The sequence below is a fragment of the Corapipo altera genome, unplaced genomic scaffold (assembly GCF_003945725.1).
Source record: "Corapipo altera isolate COAL_440 unplaced genomic scaffold, ASM394572v1 60935, whole genome shotgun sequence".
In the NCBI taxonomy this organism is placed as follows: domain Eukaryota; kingdom Metazoa; phylum Chordata; class Aves; order Passeriformes; family Pipridae; genus Corapipo; species Corapipo altera.
Genome location: NW_020885003.1, coordinates 788010 through 808957, shown reverse-complemented (window position 1 = coordinate 808957; position 20948 = coordinate 788010). Strand labels below are relative to the sequence as shown.

Here is a 20948-nt window from a genome sequence, read left to right as displayed (position 1 = left end):
AATACAATTCTGATAATCTGTCATATTTTGTCTTCCTTCCTCTGTGTTCTGATTCCAATTTGGACGAGCCACAAGCATCTTCTGCTCTCCATTTTGATCGTGCACCCCTTGGAGATGTTCCCTGTCCCAAATATGGATTCCTGTTGGCCTGATCATTTCCCTCTCCTCCACAGAAAATAATATCCCTATTACAGGTTGCATTTCATCCGATATGGACATATTAGGTCCTGAAAACTGGTCAAATTTCTCTACCAGACCTAATGGATCTTCTAGTAGTTTCTTTATGCCCTTCCCAAATTCCTGTACTTCAGTACTTGTCAGAGGGACATTCACATAGCCTGTACCCCCTTGTGCCCACTGCATCGGGACTTCTCTAAGGGTATACAGTTCCCTGGGTGTCTCCAAACCCTCTCTCCTCCTGGCTCTACCCTGTGTCTGGGGAGGACCTGGAGAAGGTGCTGAGTCTGAGTTTTGCACCTCATTCTCCCCGGGATTATACAGGGGAGGATTTGGGATCATATTACCTGAAGGATTTTCTAAAGGATCCCACTCAGGACCCTTCTTCTTTTTCTGGTCACTCTGGTCACTGCTTTGATCACTACTAACTGTATGGACCAGGAATAGCCCGATATACCCTACTCAGCAAGCAGCATATTCACTTTCCTCTACAGTTTCTTCCTATTCACGTAAACATTCAATGCTTGACAAATCCAATCTTCAAATGAACCAAACTGGGGCCAGTAAACATTGTCTGATCTTATAGCACCTTTAGTCCACTCATACCTACAGTATTGGATCATAATCGCCTTATCCTTATCCCAAGTCTCTCCCAGCTCGTCCGACATATCCAGCATCATACCCAATGGACTGTCTTGAGGAATGCCTAGGGTCTTTCCTGACCCTTTCTTTACCGGGGACCTTTTACTTTTCCTGGCCCCTATCCTGAGGAATGAACACATGTGCTGTGAGATATGGTCCTCCCTTGGCACACACACTCTCCATACACTCCCGAGCCTCCTCTTCTGCTGGAGTCACCCAAAAGCCTTTTTCCTAAGCCGGAACCACTCAAAAACCTTCTTTCTTAAGCCAGAACCACCCACGGTCCTTCACCCCGAAGAGTACCTCACTCTTGCTCCACAACAACCATTTCGTCCTTTCACCGGCCAGTCCTCTTGCAGGGATATGGAACCACGGCTAGAAGGACTCTGCACTCACTTCACACCTTTTGGTATGTCTCAACCACACACACACACTCCTCTGACCCAACTGTTCAGTAATACTTCGAGGATAGCCCTTCTCTTTTCTTAATGGGTCCCATACATGAGGTTTAACGGTTGCTGGGGATTTATTTTTATACTGGATCCTGTTTTCTTTCCCACCCCTTCTTTGTTTCATGCCATCCATCCTAGGGTCCTCAGCAGCTGCCATCCCAGAAGAGGGCTCAGGCCTCTGGACTGTTGAAATCAGTGGGCCACGCCTTCCAGGTTTACTGATCCCCCCCAACCAGACCGGTGGGTGTTGAATCCCAGACGAGTCCCCAAACTGTGAGAAATATCTCTAATTAAAATTTCAGAGATGGCCAAATGAAGTGAAACAAAGAACTTTATTATCAGCCCCCTGGGTGCACCAGACTTGTGGCCAGGTCTAAGCACACCCTGAATGGGAGAGGTGAGCCCTTTTAAGATCCCTTGATTTATATAATAACTGCATCACTCCTCCCATGCCAAGTCCCACTTCTTTTCTTCCCTAAAAGGCAATAAAATCTTCCTCTTGCAGTCCATTGGTTGTTTTAACCAACCTACCAGGTTGTTTCTACCAACCTACCAGGTTGCTTCCCTGCCCCGGCCGCATGGTCCCCTGGTAGTGAGCCCAGACTGGTTTTACTGCCTTACATACTTTTTGACCCGCCTTCACACCTTAACTGTAAGCAACAGTAAGTAACTGTAAGTGGAACTGAAAGCAACAGTAACTGTAAGCAGCCTACTAGTCCTTGACCACAAAATGGCTCCTCACCTCTTCAAACAAAATGGCTTCTAGGTATCTCAACAGGAGGTACCCATGGAAACCCCTGCTTGTAATAAAACCACCTTATTTATTTCCTACACCATGAACTCCCTCCATCCCAGCCCCTGCGCCACCCCCTCACACCGCACTGGGCACACACTACGCATGCACACCCAGCGGTGTTGTGGAGCTCCCCATCTCCTTCCGCGGGGTGTCTCCATCGTGGTCCGGTGGGTGGCCCCGGCCAGTGTTGCCTCACATCTTGGGGCCTTTCACCAGGCGGATTCACTTGCTCAGGACTCCATCTGCTTGGACGGCCACAGCTGTAACCTCGCGTGTGCAGCAGACCCAGTATGTCATCTCTGTGCTGCAGGAGGAGGAGGCAGCACATGGCATCCTACCCCCCCTTTCGAGAGTAGTGGTTCAGCCCTCTGGGGCAAGGCGGGAGCAGAGGGGCACCGATCAGTCCCACAGCAGGACTGTGCAGAGGAGTAGTTGTAATCAACTTCTATTCAACTTGTAATCTTCGATTGTGGTGATGGGAACACACAGAGCCTGCTGTCTTTTGGAAACCAGGCAATTCTTTCAAGTATTCTTTCTGGGCTCCTTGTATTGTTCATACATCTTTGTGACTCTTCCAAGTAAAATGTGGGGGTTTTTTCACAGATAGAACCAGTGGAAATCTGTCGATGGCCTCAGCAAGTACCAGCATGACCGAAAGATGTCCCGAGAACACGGTGTGCTTGGCTTTTCTTAATAAATATGTGTTCTATATAAAATATTTATTCATTTATTCACAATCACATATTCATTTGTTCACAATAATTTAATTGTGAAATTTTAAGTATTTGGCAATTAATGAATTGCTTTTTTTTAAGTGCCGTGAACTTGATTTTGAAGGGGTGATCAGTTCTAATACTTGAATTTTGGCCTTTGTGTTGCCCATTCATTCCTGCCCAGAGTGAGCGAGGTGTCAAAAAAGGCAAACAGGAGTTCCTGCTCAGATTGTTTTAAGGAGCTGATTATTTGCCTTTCTCCTTCCTGTTTTTGCAAGGACAAAAAAACCAACCAAAAATAAAAATCAACTTGTTGAAAATATATGGTTGAGCAGCTAGGTATTAGATTTTATACTTCAGTCTTTTAAAATGAATAATCTCACCGCTATTAAAAGAGGAAAAACTAAAATTATAATGGCCACTTTTAGCATTGTTTAGCAGACCTGTCTATCATGACTTCATACATCTGCAAGTAAATAGTACCGTGTGGCCTCTAGTTTTCCTGTTGTAAAAAGATATCTACAGCTTCAGAATACTCAGCTACAGAAAATATGAAAATCTACTTCAATGGTGAAAACATATGGTTTGCTTTTGTGGATTTCAGGGTTTGTTATTAATGTCTGGTGTAAGAACAAAATAAAGAGATTTAATCCAGCTATAGGACTGTTTGGTATTGAATAATATATAGTCTACTCTTTTTCTGGGCTTTCCCTGATGCACTTTTGGAAGTGTAAAGTATATGTTAAGGCTGCCAGATTCATGCCAGGATGTTTAATGCTGTGAATGCTTGTTACAGAGTTCTAGTGTGTTTTGCTGGGAGTTTAGGAGCTCCTGGAGACAGCCCTGTGTGGTGAAAGCCTCTGAGCATGAGAAGGACATGTAGGAAAAAACCACAAAGTACTGATTGCACTGAGCTGTCCTGCAACTTGCCTCTTAGAGTAACAATAATCTCTTGTGCAGCTCTGTCCTTCAGGCTACTCCTACAGTAAAGCATACTTTCTGTTGAAAAAGAAGTTTGTCAGCATGACTTTAGAGCAGAAATTAGAACTGAAACAGTGAGAGTGAGATAGCCTCATGGCTACATTCTCATTAGCAAAAGCAAAGTGGAAACCATGAAGTCAAAAAATTTGATGTGAGTGGCCTATTAGACCAGTACGTGGCTGCCAGTGTGTCTGAGAGAAGCCTATGCCTTTTCATGTTTGTTTTAGGGGGGTAATACGGTGGAGCAGTTCAGAATACAGGGACTGAAAACATCAAAAGACTGGCAAAACATGAAAGCTTAGAATCTTACACACAAGATGTTTTTTCACTGTAAAATCTTGAAAAAGCCAAAACTTTTGAAAAGCAGAGTAGTGCAAGTCAGCACCAAATTCAGTAGCATAAACAAGGCATCAATAAAAATTGCATGCATTATCAAACATTTCTTCATTGCTGAAATTGTGGTTTGTGTAACCTCAATATGCAAGGACAGGGCCAGTAATCCAAGTCTTTGAAGCCAGGAACTTCTTGATGAGTACTGAAAATGTGACATAAGAATGATCCAGTACTACATCACTGGGTTTTTTTTGGTTTTTTTCCCCAGGAAAAAATGTAGCAGAAATCTTCAGTGCAGTAATGAAACTCCTTCAATGCTCTTGAAAATACTGGCATTGGGAAGTTTCATGCAATGAAATGTGCAAATCTACTTAAGCAATGTAAAAAACACAGACACACCTAATGTTTTACCACTGCTGCTTACAGAAAATGAACCTGTGAAGTCTATCCAGACCTTTGGCACTACGGACACTGAATTTTTTGCAAGGCTGAGGAGTAAGGTGGGCACTCTTCGTATGAACCTGTTGGACACCGGGAGGAGAAATGTATGTGTAATCCATTATTAGTAATGTATATAATATCAGGGCTGCTGCTTGGTTTTCAACATAAAATTACTAAATCTTGTCTTTCTATTATTAGTGTTCACTCAAACTGACGTATAATATGTCACAGTCATACTGTATGCATGAGTTAGTACAAAACATTCTGTTGAACCCCATCATCCAGAAAGCATTATTACTGCCACCAGCTTGTAAATAGTATCTGAACTCTTGATTAGGTGAGCAAAGAGCTCCTATTGCTTGTAGGCTTTTTAAAAATTAGATTTGCACACTCCAGTTTTTCACTTTTTTCCCAAAGAGATGAGGGGCAAGCTGATCCTTGTAATTTTGTATCAGTCCCACAGATTTAGAGGATGTTACTGAAAACAGTTACGTGTTACCATATGTCCAGTCTCACAATGTGTTTACTTTTTTTCCCCAGGAAGAATTGTTAGAACCAGCCTGAGACCAACTCGCTGTGCAGCACTAAGCCATAAGAAACAAAAAACTGTTTAAAAGATGGACTATTAAGCCTGCATGTAGTAACACAAGTCACTTTTAACTTACTGGGGCAGTGTCTGGTAATGTTTATGTAGACAAAAAAATGAAGATTCATGTTTCTGTTCTTAGAATTTCTACCTTTCCCAAGCTATAATAGCATTTGCTTCTGTTTGACAGTCCTGACTTCCTCTGAATTATTGTTGGGATACTAATGTACCCCTTTGGACTCAACAAACTCTGGGAGCTGCCAAGTGGTTGGGATGTAAAACCATTATAGTACTCAGAGATAGGGTTAGCTGAGATTTGTATTGTGGTGAGCAAAAGTAGAAATTCAAATGTAGCAAACCTGGGTTTAAAAATAGCAGTAAAGGTATCTCTACAACATGGAAAGCTGTAATCTTGGCTTATTACTACCTTGATCAGCTCTGTAATATGGTACTCAACTAAACTTGAAGTTTAGTAATATGGTAATATGGTACTCAACTAATACTCTTGAGACAGCAACTGGAAATGCTGCTTGGTTTTTTAGGAAGACAACATAAAAAAGAGCAAATGCTGAAATTGTTTATCTTCCAATGTCTGATTTTTCAGTATTGAATGTAGCACATTATTAATACTAAGTCTAAGTTCATTTTTGGTTTGTCAAGAAGGAAGGAGGTTTAGACAAGAGTAATTAATTTTTATGATCCAACATGTAATTACTGGATGCACTTGAAAGTTTAGGGTTTCTGTTAGGGATTACATTCCCTGAGGATACCATCTGTTCACGAGTCTTTGTTCTTAGAAGTATAAGACTGACAGGAGTAGCTTCTAAGATTTTACACAAACGAACAAAAAACACAACAAAAAAACTCTAGAGAGCAACAGCTAATGCCAGGTTTTGATGATGGATACCTAAAATGTTAATTACCTTCCAACAGGAAAAAATGTAGAACCTTAAGCTTCAGTGTGTAATACAGGTTTCATTGTGGGGTGGAAAGTGAAAAAAAGTGAGGTAGAGGGAGGAATAGGTGGGTGTAAGGGTCACAGATTACTAAAATAGTAATGTTGGTAAACATGAAATATTGTGTTAAGCATTAGGACTGCCTTTGATTTTGTATGAGTGGCTAACTGGATTGTACCCTTGAATAAAATGCCAGACTACTTATTTATTTTTCTTTTCCTCCTTCCTCTGTTTTACCTGAATACAGTGTCTGACCAGTTGTTGGAGTTGGTAGTATTAAACAGTAAAAGTGAGAGCAGATTCTGAGGTGGTTTTAAGAGAGCAAGAGAACAAAGATCTGTGAGCTAGGTGTTGTACCAACCCTCCTTCCTGTTATATGCCTCCAGCCCTCTCTGGAAGAGGGCTCTCCATACCAGAAGCTGCAAATCAGAACTTTTGAGAGGTGTGCACAGAAAGAAAACTGCCTTGTTCCAAATTACTCTTCGCGTTGTAACACCCTGCACCTAAGATTAAGACTTGCTCTGTTAAATGGAAACAGTCTATCTGTGGGGGCATTCTTGAACATAAATCCATTGCCCCTTCTGCCCAGCAAAGGGGCTCATTTGTAGTAAATTTAATGGTAGTAGTTTATGAAGAATGTGAAGTACATTCTGGTAGCCTCACTGAGAAAATACATGCACAGTTGTAGCTGGTTTTGAGATTTTAACATTGCAGCAAGTGAAGTGTATCATTTACATAGTGACCAGCTGGGAGGGCAGTGGTTTTCTTCACTCTTGTATTGGGTCTGGTAGAGAGGGAGTTAATTTTCCCTGCACCAGCCCTCGTAGTGCTTGGCTCTGTATTGGCAGCTAGAATGGTGTTGATAACCAGTGTTTTGGCTACTGCATCAAGGCTGTGTCTTCAACATTCTCCCCTCAGTAGGCTGGGGGTGGGCAAAATCTTGGGAGGGGGCAAGATCTTGTTTGGGACAGCTGACCAAAGGGATATTCCAAACCATAGGAGTCTGCTCAGCAACAAAAGCTAAAGAGAAAGGATAAGGAAGGGGGAAGAGGGGCATTAATTCTTATGATGTTCCTATTCTGGAGCAATCTACTATGTGTACTGGAAGTCCCAGAAAGTGGATGGATGTCATGTTCTGATGGGAAGTAGAAAGCAAATCTTTTGGGTTTGTTTGTTGTTCTTTTGTTTGGTTGGGGTTTTTTTTCCCCATCTCCATGTGCCTTTTGCTTTTGTTTTATTAAACTGCCTTTATCTTGACCCACAAGGTTTCTTTACATCTGATTTTCTCTCCCCTCCCCCATCCTGCTAAGGAGGGGAAGTGATAGAGCAGCTTCACAGGCACCTGGTGTCCAGCCGAGGCCAACCCACCACAACTCTTACTCAGGAGACAAATAGAGGGAGAAAACAGGCACATTAAGGAGAGGGTGTCTGTGTGTTTGGTTTGACAGCTTACTCTGCTGTTGCTTTTCTCTGATTTTTTGGTAAGGAAACAGTAGTGTGGATATACACTGGAAATATAAAACTTGGGCTGACAAATTCCTGCTATGAGGACAAATACTTAATCTGAAGTAACGGTATCCTCAAGTGGATTTTAATCAGTACTACATCTGTTTTTACCAGATGGTGGTGTCAAATGAATCTGTGTTTCCGAAGGCTTTGTGCCTTTGTGTAACGTAAATAACACACACAGGCAACCATGGCATGCCCTAAAAATTCAAGTTTTACTTAACTTTTAAATAACCTGGACACGAGTATTGACACAGTCATCTATCAACCTCAGTTTAAAATAAAGCACACAGTTGCTTCATGAATACTTAATGTACATAGAACATATGCATCACATTGATATGTTTATGTATGTTGTTTTCAAACATCTTTCTAGGGAGTTTTGAATTAAACAGACCTTCCCAAAAGAAAACGCACTATTTATTCAGTTCATTATTCACCTGCATAAAGGTAATGGATTTGGCAACTTAAATGGTATTGACTTTTTTTTCCAACCAACATGTTCAATATAATGAACTTGTTTAGAATACAAGTTGCAAGTGATGCTGGTAAATAGGTGAAGTGTAGAAAACAGCAGGTCAAGAGTAGCCCCTAATGAAAGAAACCAGCTAACTAAGCAAAGGAACCAATATGAGATATACAAAAATGCTTTTTTGTTGTGGTTGCAAGCCCTCTTATTGTATAAAACACGTTTCACAAAAGGTTTATCTATGTTGTAGTTGTTGCTAATTATTGAGAGAGTTCTGTAACTTACCAGTGCTTAGCACTTAGAGATGTCTCAGAAGAGATAAATGCAGAGGCACAAAGTTATATTTGTCAGCCTGAGATCAATTCAGTAGAATTAGGATGAGAATATCTCAAATATCAGTCCTTTTCGTCCAAATGAGTAGAGGTCTGTGTAGCATCAAACCCAGGGTATATTTTGCCTGACACAGTTATGCGGCTCGTGTCTTTTGCCTGACTCTTTACCTGACCCATCAGGAGGTACAAGCATTTTGGACTGACATCCAAACTCCAGATCTGAAAATCCATGCCTCTAGGCAGTGAAAGCCCCAAGAGTGCTGGGGAAGGGTAGCAACAGTGGAAAGGTAAGGTGTAGCTCAGAGCTGTAAGAGGTCAGTCGCTGGAGTAGCGCTGGTTTAGATCTACAAAGCACAGCTGTGACACAATAAATGCTTTCAGTGATTGATCACTTGTAGGTGTCTCACAACAATAAAAAAATCATAAAAAGGGTGCCTTTCCTCAAATGACAGGAGAAGAAGCTTAAAGGGAAAGGAGGCTCACACATATGGAAGAAATTCCCTTTTCTGTTCTATTAGCTGACAATGATGTCCCAAGTTTTGCCTTGTTTTGGCACAGACAATGTGTAATACAGGCATTATATGCTTAATCTTTCCTTTGTGGATACAAAACTGTATTGTAGTGCCCTAGACTGACATTAGACTTGCTAAAACCTGCTTCCTACATAGTCTCATTGAAGAGAAGACAGCTTGCTCTGTAAATTTCTCATTTAAATGCAAAGAAGTTGGCTTGATTACAAAACAATTCTCGACTTGAGAATTGAAACTTTTCACTATTACACTAGACAGAAGCCTATTTTATGACGTAGTGGAGTAAGTAAAATGCCACACACTTGGCTGATGGTATCCAGCAATAACACACAAAAGCCCACAGGCAGATGACAACATACAGGAAAACATGAGATTGGATATAAACTTTAGAAGTAATTTTCTTCTTCATCAATATTTGAAGATTGACAAGATATGGACACCATGTACAGATAATTCTCAAATAGTAACAACACATAGCTGCTGAAATACATATGTGCTACTTGCCTGTGCCTGAGTAGGGATTGCAAACTAACAGTAATGATTTAGAAAGCAGCAAACTACAAGCAAGTGTATAATGCTGCAGCTTGGAACACTTTCTGGAAGAAACAAGGAGTGACTTTCATTGCAGACATTGTAACCATGCCATATTTCAGTGGTCTTCCGAAAGATTGTGATGCTCTTGATTAAGCGATGGGCTTGTGGGGGTTTTTTTGGTGGTTTTTTGGGGGGGTTGGGGTGGGGTTTTTTCTTTTTGTTTTGTTTGTGCTTTTTTTAACTGTTGTTTGTGAGAATACTACACAAGATCATAAATAGATCCTAAAGGATCACTTTAAGTTGGAGCAATGACAATAAAACCATTTTACAGACTTAAAAAAAAATGAGCGAATACATTAAGGCAAGCCCAATGATGTTCTAGGATTAAATCTGTAGTAAATTCGGAAAATTCTGAAGAACCTCCATGATAACAGAATTTTTACCACAGAGGACTTTTCACTCTTTCCTTCCCTTAGATTTGTTCACTGAGGCTGAAGAAGCAGAACTGTCCAAAGTAAGTGATCAAAGAACAGTATTTATTGAGCAAATCCGTCTTCCCTGGCAGACTGCAGCATTTCCCAACCTGCGGACCAATCTATACTGTGATAGGAATACAAGAACTGTACGGCTACTGCCATGGCTAGCAACATCCACCTGGCCACCTCAGATCATGAAACAAAAAAGGATCAAAAAATGAAGTGGAAAATAAAACACATCATACAAGGCTTCACTTATTAGTTTTGCTAGTTCAAATGTGTATTGGTAATCCCTTATGCTTACTCCAGTTCTCAAACAGTATTGCTTTCCTGAAAGGGCTGCAGTTCCCTGGTACAATGTTGCTCAGGCTACAAGATCACTGTAAATCACTGTAGGTCATGGGAGTTGAGTGTAAGGAGGATAGATGTAGAAAGGCACGAGCTACTAAAGTCATTTACAATGCTGTTTGACAAATTCAGTATTTAGTTTGAGGATTACACTTAGCAAAAATTACAAAAAAACAAAGACTTTGCTAAGCTGCTTAGAAGTTCGCAGCACCAGAAGGCTCATACATGTGCTGACTGTGGACAAATGGGAGGCAGAGGAATGACTTTCAGATATTTGTACAGAGTGATAGGACAAGAGAAGAGCCAGGCATCACTTCAGATACATACTGGCAGATAACCCACTCAATGTGCAGCATCACTGAAATTTAGTATTCCTACCATGACAATAGAAAAAAACAATTGTAGTTATCATACCTGAAATACTGCCTTTGTCATTTTAACGTAGTAGAAATGGCTCAGAGAAAAGTGACAGATTATTTTATATGATAGGAGATTAAGGCAGATTTTGCTAATCTAGTTAAAAACTAAAATTTAAAAAGGCTATTTCCTAGTTGTCTTAAATACTACTCCACAAGTTTCATTTAACCAGCACTTAAGTGCCTTGCTAAGCAGTTCTTGATACAGTGGGTCAGTACATATTCTCCAGTTTGTTTCCAGTGTGCTTTACTATAAGTTGGTAAATGTATTTCTACACTATGGAATGTTCAATTAAATAGTCCCTCTACATAAAAGGACATTCAAAATTTAGAACACTTAAAACTGCCAAGGGAAAGTAAATCTGTATCATCTATGGAACTCACTGCTGCAGAGTGTTACTGAGTCTGTTATTTTTGATTCAAAATCTGTAATAAAAATATGACATCTGTTATTGTGCTAGGCTAAAACAAACCTTGTAAGAGCTATCAGTACTTATGTCTCAGGACATAAGTTGATCCCCATATGAAATCATGAAGATAATTCTCCCCATATCACACTGTATTGCACAATCGACCAAAAATATGACTGTTTTACTTATCTTGAAGAATCTGGTCCTGATCATGTCAATTAACAGTCACTTTTTGGAACAAGGCTATTCACTTACAGAGCAGACCATGAAGCCTGTTTTGTTGCAGCAATTTTTTTTTCTTTTTCTTTTCTTTTTTTTTTTTTCATTTTTTGGAAATGTAACTGCTGATCATTCAGTTTTACTAGGACTTTTCTTTTTGGTTGTCTACCAGGCAGCTTCTCCTCAATCAGTCACATCACTAGAATGTGATATCCAGTCAGTGATAAAAGCATTGCTTGGTCTTCCCAGTAAGAAGGCTTCACTTCCAGGTGTCCTGAAGAAATTACTACCATGTCGATGTCAGTTCCTTCCCTTGCACATATAAACAAATTCTCAGCTTCAAACACTAAAATCCATGCACCATCTTCAATTCACCAGTCAAGTCTCCACCTTGAAGCGTGACACCTGTACAGTTTTTATGATCTTGGTGGTGGGCTTTCCATCAACATTATTAGGGGATGGTTGAGATGTTTCTTCCATTAGACTGTCTTTAGATCCGTTCAGTCTCTGAAAAGAGCAAATTAAACATGTTGAAAAAGTTTTGAGGAATTTCAATACTATATTTTGCCAACTATCGCTATGAAAGCCTTAGGCTATGGATACAGTAATTTACATATATATATATATATACACACACGCCACGAATATTGAAGTCTCTACATTTATTTGATCAAACAGAACATTTTCTCCCTCTTGCCTCCTGCCAGCTGCTGCCCCTCTGTGCTATACTGCCCATTCAGGAAATGCCATAATTAATTATTTGATATTTAGCAAAACACTGCAAGCAAACACTCACAAGGAATTAATGGCCACTGTTGTGAGGGGGCCTGGGGCAGAGGGAAAAGAGAGCTGTTTATAGACACTGAACATTTTAACCTTAATTCCTTATAAGGCATGTATTTAAGCCACATGTTATTGGATAGGAATGGAAATAAGACAATGTGCATTTTGAACAGAACGAGTTACCTATTTCCACAGAGCATGTAAATGTGCTTAGCCTTAAGTAACCCAACTTCCCCATCACTGTTGGAGCAAGTCCTTACAGAAACATCAAGGACAGCTCATCTTTTTCAGTTTCCATCATATGCAGGAATTAGAAGTATCATTGAACTTAATTCCTATCAAACAGGCATTGTGTTAACTAGTCTTAATGTGAAAAATACCTGTTTATTGTTTTAAAATCGTACAAGCTTAAATTATTCTAATTGCTTACAAGATAAAATAGGACATATTTTGCTAGTTGTATTTTGTGCAGTTTCCACACTACATACAGAATCAGCATGCAGTTTTGGTATATCCACATGCTAGATGAACAGACTTGATGACTGGTATGGGAAGTTAGGTATCTGGAATTCTCCCTTCCATGTTCTGGTTTTCCTTTTGCGTGCCCACCTGCAAGTGCTTTTGAATAGAATTCGCTTCTCACATTTGAAGCTCAACAAAACTATCACAGAAGAGAGATAGAGTAGTATAATATATGATGAAAGATAGTGATTGCATCTAGAAAAGACACATTCTGTCCTTTTTAGATAACCTAATAACCTAAAAAAATATTCAGTATTTGAGGAGGGGAAAAAAAAGGAAAAAGAAAAAAATGCTTCAAGCCCAAGCAACAAAACTCTAAGAAGACCTCTAAAAGAGGTGAAAAAATGATAGCAGGTTGTGATTATATCTGCATCACAAGCCCATCTGCATAGTTTAAGAAGTTTTGAAATTAAGTTCTCCTTCTATGAAGAGCAGAGTATCATCTTAAGAATGTATGAAACTCAAGCTGGAAAAGAGTTCTCCAGCAGTAGAAGCAGATATTCACAGGGGCATATGCTACAGAACTACATGTATTTTGAAATATCAAGAAACTGTAAATAAAATCAAACTGCTGCTGAAAAAAATCACAGCCAGCTTTACTTTTCAGTGAAAAACAAGACTTAATTTAAATAAAGCACTAAAGCCCCACTTCTCCCTCCAAAAAAATTGAAAAGGATTTACAATTACTAACCTGTTGAGTCAACTGGATGCTGGGACCTTTCACATCTGAAGATCGTGTAACAGGCAGTGGAGGGATCAGATCAGTTTTAACACTGGAATTACGATATCACAAAATGGATATTGCTTTAATGAAGTAAAACATAAGTGTGTAGAAGAAGAATAATGAAACCAACCCAGACAGCTGCATAGATCTGAAAGATTTATCACCTGACTTTAGATATCTGAAAGCTATCATGCTGATCCTCAGTGGGCATCTACAGGGCACAGGCCATCCCATCCCTGTCTTCTCCTGGTCTACAGAAGCAGCCCTACTTCATGCAAGATCAGAGAACCTTAGAATGGTTTGGGTTGGCAGGGACCTTAGACATCGTTTCGTTCCACAGGCAAGGACACCTTCCACTAGACCAGATTTCTCCAAGCTCCGTCCAACCTGGCCTTGGACTCTTCCAGGGATGGGACAGCCACAGCTTCTCTGGGCAACATGTGCCTACCACCTCAGAGTAAAGATGAGTCTCACTTGAAATCACGGATGAGCTAGACCTCCTTCAGGGTGCTATCTAGCTAAAACTAGCCTTCCAGGTGGGTGACATCATCAGGAAACTGCTTTTTATATTTTTAAGGCCTTACTACAACTGAGAATGGGGCTGTCACTTTTCCATTTATCACTCCTCTTCAGTCTTTTAGGAAAGACTGATCCACCCATTGATGAAGAGAATTGTACTACACTTCCTACAAAACAAATTACAGAGTTAATACAGATAAAATCTTAACTCTATTAAGGATGAAGGAATCTGGAAGGCAACTCATGACTTCTCATGCCTTAGGCAACTTCATGACCTACCACTAAAGGCAAATACAGGTTTATTTCAACTTTTTCAGTTTTTCCTCCTTCCAAGTGGATAAAGCAAGCCACTGTGGCCCAGAATAGACCGAAAATGGTTTTGTGGTTGTTTCATTCATGTGGCTCGGAAGTCATAGTATTTAGAGGATTGCCTGAATCCTGTGCCACCAATCAGCCATATTTATGCTACTTCTAATCACCATGATCTTTGAATAGCTTTTGGGCTGCATTGCTAATAACCACATTCACATACTTCACTTCAGACAGGACAGATCTTTCACCATCAGAGCACTGGGACCGCCGATACTGACGGTAGCTTCGAGGGGAATGTGAATGCCTAATGCGGATCGGGTCGCCTTGAGTCCTGAGAGAGACACAGAATTCACAGCAGTAGGTTAGTAAACCAGACCTTTGGCACAAAACATAAATTCAGCTGCAGACTGAGAGATCCTCCCATTTCTTTTTAAAGTATAACAGATGGCTTATTGCACTGGCTGAATTTAAAAGGCTGATGCTTTTTTTAAAAAAGCCTGTACTTGGAATTCAATGCTTTAGAAGTGCAGAGATCACAAACTGGCATGCCCATATTTCAGCATGAAGTGTAAATTAATGCATTCTTTATTAAAGCATCCTTAACATCAGACTTTTCTGTTTAGTGGTGTTGTGGAAGCACATTATAATACAAACCGGGATGCTGTTTCTGCCACATACAGCTGCACTGACACATGGCATCCCAAATGAGCAATTATCACAGTGAAATAGGTGTTGGCTCTCAAGGAAATAGCTGTGCCCTGGCAGCTGCCCATGACAAGCCAGGAAGGGGGTTGCAGAGGTCAAACAGTGCCTTGTGAGCAGAATAAACATTCAAAACAAAGAAAAAGTTTAGGAAATAAATAGATTTGCTTGTTTGCATCCAATTATCTCTGATTCTGTAGTATATAGTATAAAAAATATCCATGAATGGCATAGGGAGGCATACAGAACATACAGAGATCTGACAGATTCACAAGAATGTGGGAGACAGAGAGAGAGATGAAGACAATTTTTTTCATGTTTTAAAAACAGCAAATACCAAGTTTCAAGATTATTAAGTAACCTCACCCAACCCATTCTAGATGAGTATTTGGAGTAGATAAGAGCTCAGAGATTATGTGTAAACCCATTTCTCTTTCAATATGACAGAGTTCACAGTAAAATAAGAAAAGTGGGCTTTTACATTCACAAAGAAAAATCCTGACATAAACTTACTCTACTTTAGTGTATGGAATTTCTTTCAACTGCTCTTCAGATAGGCCAGATGGATCCACAAGCTCCTTCCTATAAAGGATTAGGAAAAGTAAAAAATGTAACAGTAACTATGAAATGCAAAAATAGTCTTATTTTTATTAGAGTGGGCTTAAAAGATTTACTGAAACAAGTTGTTGTCAGCCCTGAAGCTATCTTGACATCAAAATAGGAAACCTATTTAGAAATAAGTGTAACTTCACCTTGATTGCTTCAACTGTATGTTGCATCCTGTTACACCTTCCTCTCACCTCCCTGCAAATCTGATCTTGTTGCTTCACATTATAATGAACATTGTGTATCCTAAACAATTAATATGCTCAGGAATAACTAAATATCTTCCTAATGGGTAGTTCTGTAGCATATGGGGTCTCATCCTAAAAGTGTCAGTATTACAAACAAAGACATTTTGGAAGCCACAGAGAAATAAATCTCTAAAACGATGCATTATTCTTTAATAATTCATTTACATACAACGGCCTTCTGTATTCACTGCATTCAGTGATCTGCAGTATATTCTACACACAGCAGGTCATTAACACACACATAATTTACTGTGGCATATAACTAAATGAGAATGTAATGCCTTATAGCCACAGTGCAGGGCATGTAAATAACTACATTAGAGGAAAACCAAGCATCTCCCAGACCCTACAAGGACTGTACTTACTGAATATGTTTCCACAGTTCTTCTTTAGCTTGTACATCTGGGCTTCTCCTATAAATATGAACAAAGACAACAGAGGTTGAACTTGAAAACCATAATGTGAGATGTTGCTGTTCTAGTAACTTTTAACAGCACAGACCCTGCACAGAAATCATGATAAATGTAATCTCAGAATCCACCAATGAGTTCCATTTTAAGGTTTGTTATCTCAGAAAACGCATTAAACTTCATTGCTTTATTTCAACTGTAAAGTAATTTCTTGAATGACAGGCTCTCAATCATAATTCCAGTTCCACTAGCCTACAGCAAGAGTATACATAAAATATAAACAACAGCAGAATTTCCCAAGCTAAATCAGTGCCTCACTACTGCCACACCTTATTCCTCCAAGGACAACATGTTTTGGAATAACACTTCAGTAAAACGCCTTTACAAATGTCCTGTGGCCCACAGAGACCTTTCTGGGCAGAAGGAGGGACTGGACACACAAGGCTGATGCACCAGTAATCCCTGGCCATTCCCAGTCAGCACCAGCTGCTTCACCGCAATCAGAATTGCTTTCTGGTCATCTCCAAGAAGGGTTTCTGCTCACTTTATTTACATTTGGTATTCAGTATGAAAAAAACTCAAAGTCCAAAACAAAACAAAAAAAACAAACAATGAACAAATCAAACCAGCTATGCATATTTGTGCACACAAAGATTTTACTAAGTATTTAATTCACAGGTGAAGTACTTACCAAAAAAGGTAATTCCCCTATTGCAGACATGGATACATAGTAAAGCAAGCCTAAATGGCATGTGTCACATTTTCCACTGAATTATAGATATGCTGAACTGGATCGCCTTTATTTTTACTTTTCTTATCTTTTTTTATTGAAGGGTTAGTATAAAACCACTGCTGATGTTGAAGCTGCACCTAGAATTTACCAAAACCCATTCAGAATAATACATGATACACAGTGCCGGGGTTACATTTGCATGGAGAGATTAGATAACTCTGTTCATTGGCATTTTTATACATAAACTCAGTGTTGACAGCCACATGGTTCCACACCGTCTAAGATGTGAGATGCAACTTTTAGACACATTCAGCACGTACAAATGCTCCCAGTTTCTCACAGGTTAAGTCTTACATCATCAGGTCATACAGCCTGCTTTCTTTTCCTTAAACAAAAGGGCCAATCATATTCAGAGATGCTTTTGGAATGATATAATCCAAATTTAGATGAAGATCAAGGAGAACAGTAGAATTCTGCATTTTAGCATCTACTAAATTGGTTCTCCCTCAACCAGTGACAGAGCTGTATCAGAAATAATTCTAAACTTCTCTGTATCAACGTTTTCCTATTTCACCATTACTATATTCAGCTTTTTGCCTGACTTCAGCCTAGGAATAATGTTCAGAGACATGTACACTGCAGTAAACATTTTACAGTTGATGTAAAGGCAGAGTATTTAGAGATGGTAATATTTGGGGGTATTTTTTTAGATTTTATAGGTGCAGAAGTACTGGGAGATATTAGTTCACTGGTTTATAAATACCAGAGAGAGAACGAAGGATGAAAAACAACCTAGCATTTGTGTTTCCCTAGTAGGACTAAAATTAACTAATCCATAACCTTCTCAAGCTCCAAGGCAGTGATGGCTTTCCAGGCAGCATGACACATTGAAGGACTGCTGTCCTTTCCAGCTCCTCAGGTCCTCATGATGGCAACAGCCACAGCCACAACGGGCTGTTTAGTTTTCTCCAATATTCACTTCTACCTCTCCTTCTCCAGTTTTTCATTTACTTCGGCTTCTTACATCTGTCCACACTGTTTTTAACTCCCTGATGCAGTGTTTTGCCCTGCAGTGGCATTTAACAGCCTTTTTCACCCCTCAGTTTCAAATTGATTTCTCCTTCAACGCAATCTCTTGCTCACAAAATAGCAGCTGCAAACCCTGCATTCACCCTGGGGCTGGGAAGATAGGCATCCTCTTCTGAGGCTGAATAATCTGGCAGTGGGGGATGAGAAAACTCCCTGAAAATGCCAGCTTCTCCAGGGAGGCTTTGTACTGCTTACAAGCCATAGTTTGCCTGAGGAAGCAAAGCCTTAAGGTCAATCCCAAACCTAGGATCCACATGAAGCAGGGTATTGTCCACACCATTGACCTATTTGATCAGCTCATGGTTTTTACTTATTCATGGAAATACAGCAGTTCAGCATGTCACAAGTATCACCAAATACCATGTGAAGCCTCACCTACAGTAAAAAATATTAATTTCTCAGGCATTGTGGAGAGTGATGAAATAAAAAGTCATCTTCATTTCTTCATTTTCTAGGACCTGTGCCTGCTGCTTTCTGTGACCAGTTCCAAGCACTTTACTCTGTGATCTCTGCCACCTTTCCTTTGTCCATCCCTACAACTACACTAATAAGAAAGACTTCGCTCTATACTACCAGTTTAGCAAATGGCATCCCGTGAAAAAAAAAAGCTAAATACAGTGACTCACCAGAGAAAACTGCTTTTGGATTTTGCGTCCTGTAATTAGTTTTTTTCCCATCTGTTTAAGAACTGTTACCATACTAGCATAATCTTACAGTATTTATTCAGGTTAACTCCATACCTAAGAATATAAAGAAATATCATACAGAAAAACTAACTTAATTAAAGCATTTACTTTCCAAAGGCTCCTATGAAAGGGAATGATGGAAAGCTTACAAAAAGAAAGGTGAAATGTAAGATGAAATGTAGGTATTGCATATACGACAAAGGAAATTAATGTTTGTGTGGTTCTTAAGAGCAAAAAACAAAGTAATCCTTTTGTTAAATCTTTAAAGCCAGATCAAAATCCCCCTTTCACATTGTTTTCATCTTTTTACTGTGAATTGTTTTAGAATCACAGTTGTGATATATGGGACTCAGATTGTCCTATCTCAGTATCTGAATCAATACCTTCTGGACAATTTGTATGCTAATCAGTTCTCTAATGCATAAGAAATCTAACAGGAATTCTCAGTAAAAGATGAATGTCATGGGGGTTTTTTGTTTATTTTTTTATTTTGTTTGCACAAGCTGGAACAGCTCTTCACAATAATAAGGTCTACATTATTTTTTGTGTCTGCATCTGCACCCCTATTAATATTTCAGTTTGAGTCACCAATGGTAAATTTAAATAGCCATGGAATTTTATGGCCATTCTTCTTAATTAGAAAAAGCCCTTTGGCTACACAGATGTTTTCCATGAACTCTTGAAAGTAAACCCTGTGGAACTAGAAGTAGGAGCTCTCTCCATCTGCTGATTCCTTTAGGAGAAAGAAAGGTCAAATTCTTGTCAAATATTTTTATTCTAGAGACCAAGAAGACACCATCTCACCACCACCACCAATGACCAATATTACTCATTATCAAACAAATGAAATGCACTGTGCCTGGTACAGTAACAAATATTTCAGCCACTACTTCACACTTCCAGAGTAAACTTCTAGTCAAGCTGGGTGTAATAATGAACCTTATGTGAAAGACTTATCTGTACTGCTAAAACGAAGGTTTTGTATCAATTTTGAAATGTGCACATTGAAATGATGATATGACAGCATTTAAAATCAAAACAACTATACCCTACAGAATCATATTTCCTTTTTCTCTAACCTGTATCCAGTCATGTAAACAAAGAGTTGAGCCAAACTAAATCAAATAAATTCTCTAATAACCTACTACAGGTTAACAGTTAAATGCCTTTTACTAACCTTTTTTCAAAGAACTTTGAAAGGAATTCCCAATTCACTTTTTTTAGTTCCTACTTGCATATGTGAAGGATCTCTGCCATACTTAGGAGATTTGGGCTTATTTCAAGGAGGGTTTGTTTGGGTTTTTGTTTTTGGTTTTTTTTTTTAAACTGGAGGTTGAGATAAAAAAGAGGAACACAGGAATCATTAAAACAATAATGAAAAGAAATGAGAAACCATCCAAAATCTCCAGGATTTCCTTATTTCTTTGCTTCCTCTAGGACATTTGATTGTTAAGTAAGATACTTCACATTTATGTTTTTTGCTAATAGTAGTTTAAACTCAGACTGTCACTTGCTGGGAAATAAAAGCCATTTCGTAAGTCAAGTTAACCACAAGAGGGAACCCGTGCTATCCAAACAATGACATTTACTTGGCCTATGGGGAAAAAAGAAAAGTTGACTATAAATTTAATCAAACCATTATGAACTGAGTAATAGCACCTAGTTTAAAGCACCTTCTGTAAACAATAAAAGAAATGGAAATCAAATTTAATCAACTGCATTTTGTGGATTTTATACAAGTGAGCTTTAATATTCCTGATTTTTAGTAATGTATCATTGTACAATTACACCTAATAACACATGACTTTTGAGCAGCTGAAAGTGAACAAGTCTGTACAAACCCTATTAAAGTAGAAATTCCTGTATTTGGAATTGCAATGGCAAATTCTATTTCTCATCAAGAATTAAAACTCCATGTTTTAATTCTTGTTTTAATTCTCCAGTTACAGAACTGGAGACAGAAATGAGTTTTAACAACACAGGCAACTGAAAACAGAACTCAAGTGGATTTTAATACCGGAAACTTCAGTGAAGATAACAGTTTCAATTGGTATGAATAAAATTATACAGTGTTTCTTGTTAAGTCTTAACATGAAAGGTAAATTTAAGAAAAGATGTCATTGGGGAGTACCCAAGGGATGTGTTACAGAGGTCACACATTACACCATCAGCATCAGGACTGGCAAAATATCCACGTCAGGAGTCAGTGAGGATGGGGATACAAAGACTGTTCTCTCTTGCCTCCATCTTCCAGTGCCTCATAGCTGCTCTCCCCAAACTCTTCAATATCACTGGCC

General features: G+C 39.2%; 1 protein-coding gene, 1 long non-coding RNA gene and 1 other non-coding gene across 11 annotated transcripts in view; 2 read left to right on the top strand and 1 right to left on the bottom strand.

The window, feature by feature from the left end:
- The first annotated feature begins 2184 nt into the window (after positions 1-2184).
- On the top strand, positions 2185-7299 carry LOC113958710. 4 transcript variants are annotated; one of them, XR_003531582.1, is made up of 4 exons: positions 2188-2741; positions 4521-4594; positions 5076-5214; positions 6325-7299. It is a non-coding gene; the product is annotated as an uncharacterized LOC113958710 (long non-coding RNA). The 4 variants fall into 4 exon arrangements; XR_003531580.1 differs by having other exon boundaries at positions 2185-2741; positions 4521-4639; positions 5076-7299; XR_003531579.1 differs by having other exon boundaries at positions 2187-2741; positions 5076-7299.
- Positions 2933-3065, top strand: LOC113958734. The gene has a single exon (XR_003531596.1). It is a non-coding gene; the product is annotated as a small nucleolar RNA SNORA13 (small nucleolar RNA).
- Positions 7300-7347: 48 nt separating the features above from the next.
- Positions 7348-20948, bottom strand: part of EPB41L4A (erythrocyte membrane protein band 4.1 like 4A) — a 140909-nt gene continuing 127308 nt past the window's right edge. For all 6 annotated transcript variants that reach the window (XM_027667200.1, XM_027667204.1, XM_027667202.1 and 3 more), the window contains 5 exons: positions 16099-16146; positions 15393-15461; positions 14398-14508; positions 13314-13395; positions 7348-11824 (listed from right to left, as the gene is read on the bottom strand). In XM_027667200.1, coding sequence (XP_027523001.1) covers positions 11696-11824; positions 13314-13395; positions 14398-14508; positions 15393-15461; positions 16099-16146 — 439 coding nt within the window. In that variant the 3' untranslated portion in view covers positions 7348-11695. The remainder of the gene's footprint in view (positions 11825-13313; positions 13396-14397; positions 14509-15392; positions 15462-16098; positions 16147-20948) is intronic.